Source organism: Budorcas taxicolor, chromosome 5 (genome assembly GCF_023091745.1).
Source record: "Budorcas taxicolor isolate Tak-1 chromosome 5, Takin1.1, whole genome shotgun sequence".
NCBI classification, from domain to species: Eukaryota; Metazoa; Chordata; class Mammalia; order Artiodactyla; family Bovidae; genus Budorcas; species Budorcas taxicolor.
In genome coordinates, this window is record NC_068914.1 from 27,252,955 (window position 1) to 27,266,497 (window position 13,543).

General features: G+C 40.4%; 1 protein-coding gene across 1 annotated transcript in view; it reads left to right on the forward strand.

The window, feature by feature from the left end:
- The first annotated feature begins 446 nt into the window (after positions 1-446).
- Positions 447-13,543, forward strand: part of RTKN2 (rhotekin 2) — a 127,506-nt gene continuing 114,409 nt past the window's right edge. The window contains exons 1-2 of the mRNA XM_052641142.1: positions 447-506; positions 11,305-11,501. Coding sequence (XP_052497102.1) covers positions 447-506; positions 11,305-11,501 — 257 coding nt within the window. The remainder of the gene's footprint in view (positions 507-11,304; positions 11,502-13,543) is intronic.

Here is a 13,543-nt window from a genome sequence, read left to right on the forward strand (position 1 = left end):
GTTGGGTCAGCTGACCCCGAGAGCTCTGGCGGGCCTTGGATGAGATGCAGGCCGAAGGCTCCGCACGCAAAAGGCTGGCCTCGAAAACCACAAGCCTAAACCGGCCTTCCGGTCAGGTGCGTTCAGTGGGCTATGCTTTCCCCACGACCCCGCCCACTCCTGTCCCAGGCCCGCCCACAGCGCAACCTCTCCCTTAAGTGGGCCAGCTGCTCCCTACTTCCCAGCCGCCGCCGGGAACTCGGGTCTCGGCAAACTTGAGGCACGGGCTGCGCGGGGTGCCCTCTGCGCGTGCGCACGCCGGCTCTCAGCCCCCTCGCCCCCTCCCCTGCGCTGGGACTTGGTACGGCCGGGCCGGCGGTTGGCGTCCTCCGCGGCTCCAGCCAGGGGCGCGCTTTTCAAACCTCACCTTCGGAGTTGTGCCGGCGGCCCTAGCTGTGGCGCTGGAGATGGAGAGGCACGTCCTGAGGGGACACGAGCTCCGCGCCGCGGGGCTTGCGGCCCAGCAGGTGAGTGAGGGAGGGGCCCGGCTTCAGGTCCTCAAGCGGTAGTTCTGTCTGGGCGACGGGAAACGCCCCAGTCCGCGTCTCAATTCAGCCGAGGCCAGAAACAAAAGGAAAAAATAGGCGACTGCACTTTTGGGGCCCTAGTGGACCTTGGAGATCTCCCTGTTCCCACCTCCCCACCCCCGCCCCCAGTTTCTTAGGAAGGAAGCTGGCCTGGAAGGGGGAAGCGAGTTTGGGGCGCACCTGCCCCTCACCCCTCCTCCCAGGATTGGGACCTTGTCTTTTTGCAAGTGTGGCTGACTCGGGGGACTGGGAGCCCCAGGATTTTCCGGAGGCCCACCCGAGGCCAGTGGAGAACAGTTTGCTTGTTACTAGATTTGATGTAAAGCACAATTACTGTAGATGCTGTGTCTACACGCTGTATAAACTTGATGGGGCGGGATGGAGAAGCAAACTGGAACATCTGAACTTGAGAAACAGTTGGTCTGCTAGTGGATTCTTCTGTTATTTCTTGGCATTTATTAAAAGATTATATTTTCCACTCTCAACCTTTAAAGAATACTTAAAAGATGGGGCTTGAAAGAAAACTCTGCCTTTGAACGGGATATCCACTTCCAATTTAATCTCCAGTTTTACCTATTTCTGAAGTAGGTTAAACCATATGAAATTCCCAGTTTTGTAGATCAGAATTGGTAGAATATTAGCAATTTCGTATGGTCCAACCTATTATCTTTGCTTAGAAACCTATTTTCTTTTCTGGAAATCTTAGAATCCTCAGCAGATATAAAGCTATTAGAACGTCTTCATAATGGTAGGAAAACTAAAGCATGACTCTGCAGAGAGTGCAGTAACTTTATCAGTAATTTATATTGTTTTATGGCAGCATTTAAAAAAATTTCTAACATTTCGATGCACAGTGTTTCTTTTTCTATCTTGTTGTGTACCTTTTTTTTCCTTAAACTGTAAATGGTATCCAGCTGGGCCGCTCAATGCTTAAAAGCCAATAAAGAGGCAAGGCTGGTGGAAAGCAAAGTTTACTTCACTTTGGAGGCCAACAGAGTGGGGGAGGGCAGTTGTTGTTATTTAGTCCCTCAGTCCTTCCACTCTTGTGACACTAAGGACTGTAGCCCACCAGGCTCCTCCGTCCATGGGATTTCTCAGGCAGGAATACTAGAGTGGTAGCCGCTCTAGGGTTTCCTTCTTCAGGGGATCTTCCTGACCCAGGGATCAAACCTGTGTCTCCTGCAGTGGAAGGCAGATTCTTTACCTCTGAGCCACCAGAGCAGCCCTGGGGGAGGGCGGACTCCTGTCCAAAGGCTGACTTCACCTCAGTGACAAGTGGCCAAGAGCTTTTATAGGCAGAGGGAGGGGGCTGCATGCCAAAATAGCACAGTCAGCTTTGACAGTCATCTTAAAATTGTCCTGGGTAGCCTGACCAGTGGCATCTTGATTGTTTTAAGTATAGTTAAGCTTCATTTCCAGGGTAGGTTTGTTCCCATTTCTTTGAGACCAGTTCTTGGAGTTATGGCAGCTTCTGTGATGGCTACTGTCTGGTCTTGTATTAACAGTTAGCTTGTTCCTCCTGGTTGGAGTTTCAGTATCCATAAGTCAGCTCATGGGATATGGCTTAGAATATTATCTACAGCCCTTGAGAAGGAACTAAATGGCATTGACTTTCCTACTGACTACATTATTGATATTATTGTTTTGTCCTGTTTTCAAGCTTTTCTTTGCTTCTGTATTTTCTTACTTCTCTGATTAAACTTATTGTTAGGCTAAAGATGTTTCACAGGCAAAAAGGTAAGCTGAGGACGTCGGGGGCAGGGACCTTAAGGGTCCTGCTCTGTTTCACTTTGATTGTACTAATTATTTTTTTTAAAATTTGATTTCTAGTGAATTGGTGGTATCTTGAGGCTCTTGCATTTATCACATAGGTGTTGGTGGGGCCGATCAGGCATACTTATTGAGCTGTGTGTAGCAGCAGTATTTTGGAATGGTACAAAAGAGATGAGAATAAGGTCATAAAAGAAGTTTTATGTGGAATGACAAGAAATACTTAAATATACATAAAGGTGAGATTATTTACATGTAGGAAAGTACAATACTTAATGATTTCTTAGGTAGCAACAAATTAAGATAATTGCGTTGTGGAATTCCTTCTGTTTGGATCATGGAGAAAAATTGTAAATGGAAATAGGTTGTAATCTAACAGGAATACTGAGGGTCAGTAAAAAAATTTTATACTTGACTAACACTGAATTTTTGTATTTCCTTTGATATTAATGAACCTGCCATAAGATAGGGATAGGCCCAAAGATTCTGAGATGGTCACTCACTAGTATAACTTCTCTACTTAACCATTAGAGTTATCTGTCACTACTCACAGCATAGAATATTGGCGTTGAAGTCCAATTAAGGTAAAATCCAATTCTGCTTGTTGTGGAACCTTGCATAAGTTAGCTGTCTTTTCTAAGTTGCAGTTTCTTCAGTTGTGGAATGGGAAAATTGCTTATTCTAGAGAGTTGTTGGAATTTGAGAACCTCTTTAAAGTACTTAATGGACTTCCCTGGTGGCTCAGATGGTAAAACCGTCTGCCTACAATGCAGGAGACCCCAGTTCGATCCCTGGGTCGGGAAGATCACCCTGGAGAAGGAAATGGCAACCCACTCCAGTACTCTTGCCTGGAAAATCTCATGGACGGACGGAGGAGCCTGGTAGGCTACAGTCCATGGGGTCGTAAAGAGTTGGACATGACTGAGTGACTCCACTTAAAAGTACTTAATAGTACCTAGCACTCATACATGCTTGAAAGATGACTGGTTTTGTTACTACCTTTGTCCCATTTATCTGAATAGTTGGAGCAGCCACCTACCTTTTCTTATAAATGTTTAAGCTTTTGCAGTCTTTATAAAAACAAAATTCAAGGCATACTTTCTCATTGCAGAAAAGTAATCATAGAAACATGAATTTATGAACTCTTTCTCCAGTTCTATTCCCCAGAATGAGCATTGTTAACAATTTCCAGACTTTCCTCTGTACATAAGCAATTCATAAAATACACACAGTTTCTTTTGGAAAGAATGTATCTGTATATGCCATTTTGCAGTCTTTTTCATTACAGTCTCTCGGTTAACAAGGTTTAACTATATGCATTAGATGGGTGGAGGTTCTATCTGGATTCATGCAGTTTTGTTTTTTTACCAGCTGCCAGCTTCGTTTTTTTTTTCTTTTTCTTTTTTTTAGTCAGTGCTTAATTCTGCTGCTCTGGCATTTTCTTTGTTCTTCCTTTGTGTGCCATTCTAGCTCTTAAAATTTAGTATATTTCTGTTTGCTACATTATCTAAGTTTTCACATCTAAGTCATCTATTTCCTTCTTAGCCTTGCCCTAGCCCTTTAGTCTTATCAACCTAACTTCAAATACCTATGCGATAAGGCTTCCCTTTGACTTGATAGCAAGCCTTATTGAGAGACATGCTTTTGTCATGTGTCCTCAGTTCAGTTCAATTGCTCAGTCCTGTCAGACTCTTTGTGACCCCATGAATCGCAGCACGCCAGGCCTCCCTGTCCATCACCAATTCCCGGAGTTCACTCAGACTCACGTCCATCGAGTCCGTGATGCCATCCAGCCATCTCATCCTCTGTTGTCCCCTTCTCCTCCTGCCCCCAATCCCTCCCAGCATCAGAGTCTTTCCCAATGAGTCAGCTCTTCGCATGAGGTGGCCAAAGTACTGGAGCTTCAGCTTTCGCATCATTCCTTCCAAAGAAATCCCAGGGCTGATCTCCTTCAGAATGGACTGGTTGGATCTCCTTGCAGTTCAAGGGACTCTCAAGAGTCTTCTCCAACACCACAGTTCAAAAGCATCAATTCTTCGGCACTCAGCCTTCTTCACAGTCCAACTCTCACATCCATACATGACTGCAGGAAAAACCATAGCCTTGACTAGAAGGACCTTAGTCGGCAAAGTAATCTCTGCTTTTGAATATGCTATCTAGGTTGGTATTAACTTTTCTTCCAAGGAGTAAGCGTCTTTCAATTTCATGGCTGCAGTCACCATCTGCAGTGATTTTGGAGCCCCAAAAAATAAAGTCTTGCACTGTTTCCACATCTATTTGCCATGAAGTGATGGGACCGGATGCCATGATCTTCATTTTCTGAATGTTGAGCTTTAGGCCAACTTTTTCACTCTCCTCTTTGACTTTCATCAAGAGGCTTTTTAGTTCCTCTTCACTTTCTGCCATAAGGGTGGTGTCATCTGCATATCTGAGGTTATTGATATTTCTCCCGGCAATCTTGATTCCAGCTTGTGTTTCTTCCAGTCCAGCATTTCTCATGATGTACTCTGCATAGAAGTTAAATAAGTAGGGTGACAATATACAGCCTTGACATACTCCTTTTCCTATTTGGAACCAGTCTGTTGTTCCATGTCCAGTTCTAACTGTTGCTTCCTGACCTACATGCAGATTTCTCAAGAGGCAGGTCAGGTGGTCTGGTATTCACATCTCTTTCAGAATTTTCCACAGTTTCTTGTGATCCACACAGTCAAAGGCTTTGGCATAGTCAATAAAGCAGAAATAGATGTTTTTCTGGAACTCTCTTGCTTTTTCCATGATCCAGCAGATGTTGGCAATTTGATCTCTGGTTCCTCTGCCTTTTCTAAAACCAGCTTCAACATCTGGAAGTTCACAGTTCATGTATTGCGGAAGCCTGGCTTGGAGAATTTTGAGCATTACTTTACTAGCATGTGAGATGAGGCAATTGTGTGGTAGTTTGAACATTTTTGGCATTGCCTTTCTTTGGGATTGGAATGAAAACTGACCTTTTCCAGTCCTGTGGCCACTGCTGAGTTTTCCAAATTTGCTGGCGTATTGAGTGCAGCACTTTCACAGCATCATCTTCCAGGATTTGAAACAGCTTAACTGGAATTCCATCACCTCCACTAGCTTTGTTCGTAGCGATGCTTTCCAAGGCCCACTTGACTTTATATTCCAGGATGTCTGGCTCTAGATTAGTGATCACACCATCATGATTATCTGGGTCGTGAAGATCTTTTTTGTACAGTTCTTCTGTGTGTTCTTGCCACCTCTTCTTAATATCTTCTGTTAAGTCCATATCATTTCTGTCCTTTATCGAGCCCATCTTTGCATGAAATGTTCTCTTGGTATCTCTAATTTTCTTGAAGAGATCTCTAGTTTTTCCCATTCTGTTGTTTTTCTCTATTTCTTTGCACTGATCGCTGAAGAAGGCTTTCTTATCTCTCCTTGCTATTCTTTGGAACTCTGCATTCAGATGCTTATATCTTTCCTTTTCTCCTTTGCTTTTCGCCTCTTTTCTTTTCACAGCTATTTGTAAGCCCTTCCCAGACAGCCATTTTGCTTTTTTGCATTTCTTTTCCATGAGGATGGTCTTGATCCCTGTCTCCTGTACAATGTCACGAACCTCATTCCAGAGTTCATCAGGCACTCTATCTATCAGATCTAGTCCCTTAAATCTATTTCTCACTTCCACTGTATAATCATAAGGGATTTGATTTAGGTCATACCTGAATGGTCTAGTGGTTTTCCCTACTTTCTTCAATTTGAGTCTGAATTTGGCAATAAGGAGTTCATGATCTGAGCCATAGTCAGCTCCTGGTCTTGTTTTTGTTGACTGTATAGAGCTTCTCCATCTTTGGCTGCAAAGAATATAATCAATCTGATTTTGGTGTTGACCATCTGGTGATGTCCATGTGTAGAGTCTTCTCTTGCTTTTGTTGGAAGAAGGTGTTTGCTATGACCAGTGCATTTTCTTGGCAAAACTCTATTAGTCTTTGCCCTGCCTCATTCTGCATTCCAAGGCCAAATTTGCCTGTTACTCCAGGTGTTTCTTGACTTTCTACTTTTGCATTCCAGTCCCCTAGAATGAAAAGGACATCTTTTTTGGGTGTTAGTTCTAAAAGGTCTTGTAGGTCTTCATAGAACCGTTCAACTTCAGCTTCTTCAGTGTTACTGGCTGGGGCATAGACTTGGATAACTGTGATATTGAATGGTTTACCTTGGAAACGAACAGAGATCATTCTTTAGTTTTTGAGATTGCATCTAAGGACTGCATTTCGGACTCTTGTTGATCATGATGGCTACTCCATTTCTTCTGAGGGATTCCTGCCTGCAGTAGCAGATATAATGGTCATCTGAGTTAAATTCACCCTTTCCAGTCCATTTTAGTTCGCTGATTCCTAGAATGTCGGTGTCCTAGTCAGTCTTGACTCTACCAACAAGATTTTAGTTGCCTACTCTTTCTCTGAGGTCAGTAAGCATCTCCATGGAATGCTTACTGTCAGTACACAATCACTGTTCTCACTATGGTTGGCACTAGACATCACTCCTAGCCTTGGAAAGCTTTGTACCCCTTTTTAACTAAAACCGAATCCTGTGACTCCATGAAGCTTTTCTTATTTAGAGTAGTTTCCTTGACCAGAGATGTTTTCCCTGTATATAAAGCATAGATGTGTACTGTACATTCTGGTCTGGTAGTGATGGTTTAGTTGCTACGTTGTGTCCGACTCTTGTAATCCCATGGGCTATAGCCCACCAGGCTCCCCTATCCATGGGATTTCCCGGGCAAAGATACTGGAGTAGGTTGACATTTCCTTCTCCAGGGGATCTTCCTGACCCAGAGATCATATAGTATATACTACAGTACGAGAACTTGCATGGAGAACGCCAAACTGGTCCTTTTGTTTCTCCACGAATACATTAAAAACAGAAGCTAACACAACATTATAAGTCAACTATACTCCAGAAAAAAAAATACTCCAGAAAAAAAAATACACTTAATTTATCCCACTTGTATAAGCCCTCCAAGATCCACATCCACTCACTGTAGAGTAAGGGAGGTAAGGTCACAGTTTACTATGTATGTTAATTTGGCCGGGTTAGGGATCAGCAAACCGCTTCTGTAAAGGGACACATGGTAAATATTTTCAGTTTTGTGGGCCACATAGTCTCTCTTGAAATTATTCAGTTCTGCCTTTGTAGCTTGAAAGTAGCCATAGACAATAGAAACGGGCGTGACTGTGCGCCAGTACAAGTTTATTTACAAAAACAGGCACTGGGTTAACTATAGTTAGCTGCCCCCTGCTCTGAAGGATGTGTGTGCTCAGTAACTCAGTTGTGACTCTTTGCGACCCCATGGACTGTATGTAGTCCTCCAAGCTCCTCTGTCCATGGGATTTTCCAGGCAAGAATACTGAAATGGTTTGCCATTTCTTTTTCCAGGTGATCTTCCTGACCCAGGGATTGAACTTGCGTCTCCTGCATTGGCATGCAGTTTATCACTGAGCCACTGGGAAGCCTGATCTAAAGGATCAGTTCAGTTCAGTCGCTCAGTCATGTCTGACTCTGCGACCCCATGGACTGCAGCATGCCAGACTTCCCTGTCCGTCACCCAGCTCCCGAAGCTTGGTCAAACTCGTGTCCATTGAGTTGGTGATGCCATCCAACTATCTCCTTCTCTGTCGTCCCCTTCTCCTCCCGCCTTCAATCTTGCCCGGCATCAGGGTCTTTTCCAACGAGTCCGTTCTTTGCATTAGAATTCTAATATCTGCCAGCTGTATCTCATTTCTTTAATGAACTTTTAATCTTACAAATACTGTAAGTTTTTTTAAAGCCCTGACTGTACATTTCCTTTCTCCACTCTACTCCAAGCCTCTCCAGTTTTATGAAGTCTTGATCAATAATTGATGAAGAGAGACAATCTTCATTTACAGGATAGAAACCTTAGAAATCAATTCCTTAGCGTTTTTGTGGCCACCTGCTGGTTCCTTAAGGTTTCTGCAGTTTTTCAGATTGCTGGGGAATATCAAGAAGTCCAGCGCTGGTTCTCTACCTGGACTGTGCCCTGAATCACCAAAGGAACTTAAAAAAACAAAAATGTGCAGGTTCCACTTCCAAAAATCCTAATTGTTTGTTTCTCTTTGCCTGAGGTGATTCTAATGTATAGCCAGCTTTAAGAATGACTGTGCTAGTTCAACTGGCTGCCTCATTCTACTATTTAAAAAGAAAACTTGAATTTAATGGCACCAGATGGTATTTGTTTATATTTGAGTTGTGGGGTAGTTTTTCATCCCAGTTTCAAGTTGCTCTGTAAGTGCGCTCTCCAATACTAACCTGCCTGCCAGAGTTTATTTCTATAGGCATGTGGGTCACACAGATAATTCTTGTAATTGATAACTAATTACATTAAAAAGGAATTTACTTTGGGACTGACAAGTCATAAAAAGATGAGATGGAGCTGTTGAAATTCAGTCATGTGTAAAGAAGGGAAAGTAGCAAATGACTACATTTATATAGTACATCAGTTTTAAGTTATGCTACAAAAGAAGGTTTTTATATAGTGATTACATGATGTAATTACAGAACATAATTAAATCTTTCTGCATGTGAATAGTACATTTGATGGATTTGGATAGTCAAGTTAAATCATCTGCAGTTTTTCTTTTCGAGTAATCTTCATATGCAGAGTACATCATGAGAAACGCTGGACTGGAAGAAGCACAAGCTGGAATCAAGATTGCCGGGAGAAATATCAATAACCTCAGATATGCAGATGATACCACCCTCATGGCAGAAAGTGAAGAGGAACTAAAAAGCCTCTTGATGAAAGTGAAAGTGGACAGTGAAGAAGTTGGCTTAAAGCTCCACATTCAGAAAACGAAGATCATGGCATCTGGTCCCATCACTTCATGGCAAATGGATGGGGAAACAGTGGAAACAGTGTCAGACTTTACTTTTTTGGGCTCCAAAATCACTGCAGATGGTGACTGCAGCCATGAAATTAAAAGACGCTTACTCCTTGGAAGGAACGTTATGACCAACCTAGATAGCATATTCAAAAGCAGAGGCATTACTTTGCCAGCAAAGGTTCGTCTAGTCAAGGCTGTGGTTTTTCCTGTGGTCATGTATGGATGTGAGAGTTGGACTGTAAAGAAAGTTGAGCGCTGAAGAATTGATGCTTTTGAACTGTGGTGTTGGAGAAGACTCTTCAGAGTCCCTAAACTACAAGGAGATCCAACCAGTCCATTCTAAAGGAGGTCAGTCCTGGGTGTTCATTGGAAGGATTGATGCTAAAGCTGAAACTCCAATACTTTGGCCACCTCATGCAAAGACTTGACTCATTGGAAAAGACCCTGATGCTGGAAGGGATTGGGGGCAGGAGGAGAAGGGGACGACAGAGGATGAGGTGGCTGGATGGCATCACCAACTCGATGGACATGAGTTTGAGTAAACTCTGGGAGTTGGTGATGGACAGGGAGGCCTGGCGTGCTGCTATTCATGGGGTCGCAAAGAGACACGACTGAGCGACTGAACTGAATTGAATCTTCATAGGCTATTGCTCTAACTTTTCTGCTTTTTAAAAAAGATTGTCTTTTCAGTATCTGAACCTTTTTTTATTAGATTCATTCATATTTTTGATACAGATTTTATTTCATTTAAAAGGTAAATTATAGCATTCTTTTTTTTTTAACCACAGAAACCAAGGTGATCTATTTTTAGAAGTAGACATACTGAAGCATTAACACATTTGTAGGACAGTAAAAAGTAACAACTTAGCAACTAAACATCAAAATAAGTATCTAGTGATTTATAATTTTTTTAAAAGTCACTGAATCAAATCAGAAGAGTACATATCAATTTATAGAATTTTGACGTTGTATCTGAAACTTGCTTTTAGAGCCAGGATGTTACAAGATCATTGTGCAGAATGAAAGAAAGACTTTCAGAACTAAAATAACTTAGTAGTTTCATGGTGACTCTTAAAGCTAAAATAAATTTACACAAAACTGTGTTCTAAATCTGTGGTCCAGGAAGGTAAAGCTCCTGACATTTTCTTAGTACGGTGCTTTGACTCTCTTGCTTCTGAGATTTTATTTCCATTGCTTACTCTAACAAATAGCCTGTTAACCTCTCTGCTGCGAAACCTTAGTTCCTTTATTCAACATCTCTTCTTTTAGGAAGGTTTTCCTTGGTTAATTCAGTATCATCAGTTAACATCTTGCCATTTCACAGTGCAACTTACATGAAACATACATAGGCTATACTGTTCACCTTGGTTATTATATTTTTGTGTTGTTTTCCTAAGGTTGCCATAACAAGGTACAAAAATTGAATGGCTTAAAACAACAGAAATTTTTTCTGTCACAGTTTTGGAGTCCAGAAGTATCTGCAGGGCCATGTTCCTGCTGAAGGGACTAGAGAAGAATCTGTCCTTGCCTTTTACAGCTTCTGATGGTTGCTGGCAATATTGGTGTTCCTTGGCTTGTAAACTCATCACTGCAGTCTTTACCTGCATCTTCACATAGAGTTCTCTGTGTGTCCCTCTGTTTCTCCGTGTGACTTTGCTATGAGGCCAATAGTTACTGGATTTAGGGCCAAAATGAATCTAGTATGACCTCATCTTAACTAATTACATTTACAAAACTGTCCAGGTAAGGTCACATTCTGAGGTTCTGGGAGGACAAGAATGTTTTGGGGACACTGTTAAACCTTGTACAATTACAGTAAAAATATGTAGTATTTCTCACTTTTGTTTCTGTTCTGTTTTTCTAGTAGATTATAAAGGCTCCCTAATAAAGCAAGAAATTAAGATTTTGCAGAGAGTATTTAACAATTTTTATGCTATCATATATTAAAACTTTATTACTTTCTGGATATGTTATAAAATTATAATACTAGATAGTACATTTTTCATTTTTTAGGAATACAGAGAAATACTATTCTGTGTTTTTCTGCCTTTTAAAATGCGTTTTTTCCTCTCTTTTCTAAGAACTGCAGCATTCAAGAAAAAATGGATTTGGAAATTCGAATACGAGAAGGAATATGGAAACTCCTTTCTTTGAGCACTCAAAAAGGCCAGATTTTGCAGGCAGTTAAGAATCTCATGGTGTGCAATGCTCGAATAATGGCTTACACATTGGAGCTGCAGAAGTTAGAAGAGCAGATTGCAAATCAAGCTGGAAAATGGTTAGTGGCATTGTTTACCTATGGTTTTTAATGTACTTAAATATTTACATTAAAAACACTGTGTGATTCAACCTTAAATTTAATTTAAAATGTCAAATCACCAAAGCTTTTAAAAAATATACTGAAGTAGCCTCTAGTATCATAAACATTTTGACAGTAGGGCTTAGAGTAAACTTACTATTAAGGCAGCAGTTTTTACTGGGCAGTTTTATTGTGTTCATTACATTAAGATTGTAAAATGAAGTGGTTAAGAGGCAAGGAGTGAGGAAATATTTTAAGAAGGATCAAGATTGATACTAGAGTATTAATGTGTACAAAGTAAATTTTAAAAAGCTAATTACTTAAACTGATAAAAAGGTACTGAGAGAAAGGGAAACCTAGGTATAGAAGTTGAAATGAATGGGCAACAAAATTAAAGCTATGAATAGAACTAAAGATATCAATGGGAAGGAACTTAAAAATCAGCAATTCCCTTAGGATAGCTGTTTAATCTCTGTTTAATTTCTGAAGTAAAGAAAAATTTCTTTTCTACAGTTAACTTAATATTTACATTTTGAAAATTAAGATATATATTAAAAACCTAAAAATACCTTTTATATAATTAGTATTCACAATATGTCAAATAATTTTCACTATTATTTATCCCTGACATTATAAAATGAAGTTTTTCCAGTATCATAATCTAGGAAAATATTTTTCAGATACACATAACACTAGAATAAGTCAGTGCTTCCCAAATGGGCCAAATATATTACTTAGAGTACATGATTATGTGTCATAAGACAGGCAAAGCCAAAGAATAACTGTGGCATATCTTTTTGTAGCATGAATTTTTAGGATAAAGTGTGAGATATTTAGAAGTGTGGCTTAGTTTTTATTATGCTGCTCACAGGGGTATACATTCCTTCTCCTAGCAATATTTTATCAAGGAGGATTTATAACAATATTTTGTTTAGGAGGATTGTTTAAGTGGAAAAGTTTGAGAAGCACTGGATTTTAAGTATAGGCATGCTCAGTTGTGTCCAACTCTTTGGGACCCCATGGACTGTAGCCCGCCAGGCTCCTCTGTCCATGGGATTTTCCAGGCAAGAATACTGGAGTGGGTTGCCATTTCCTGCTCCACAGGATCTTCCCGACCTAGAGATCCAACCTGCGGCTCTTGCATCGTCTTTACCGCTGGGCCACCTGAGAAGCTGGCTTAAGTACAGTGGGGGACTAAACACTCAGTATTTTGTCATCACTCACAGTTACGTAGAATGTTCCTCTGGGAATCACATCTGCCCTTCATATTTATGTTCTTTAAATATTTATAATGATTTGTGAACTGGCCATTTTATTAATTTGACAGAACAGCTTTCCTGAAGTTGCTGATTTGTAAAAATGTTAAATTGTCTTAATCCCTGTTGGATTTATATAACAAAGATAAGAAAAAAATATCTGGAACTCTCACCTGAAAATGTGTACAACTTTCAGTTTCTTTACTGATAATCTTTGATAAAAATAGCTTTGATGGTATATTTATTTTATATTTCAACATTTATGTTTATCACTCATATAGAAACATTGCATCCGTTAATTATTATTTCTTTAAAAATCTGAATATTCTGTATGAATTATTTTGTTTACAACTTCTTTTTGTTATGTGCACATATAATCCGAGGTCACTGATCAAATGTAACTGAAAATTGCAGTACTTTCTTTCTTATTAAGTAAAAGAACCTAAAGATAAAAAAGAATCCCGATAGTTTTTTTTAGTTCCTTCAAGAAAGTAAATTATGTAAATTATGGCATTTGATTAATCAATCCAGTATTTATCAAATATCTACTACTTGTAGAACATTTACTAAATATTGTGCTAGTGTATTCAAATTCAAAGAACAGAATTTGTCAAAATGTGAGTATATTTGTATATTCAGCAGTGAAATAGTTTACCTTCAGAGACTCAGCAGTCTGTGCCTTTCTTCGTTTTGGTGGTCTTCAAGGTAGAAAAGTATTCCAGTTTTACTTTGCTGCCAGAACTTAAATAGCACTTTAATGAGTCT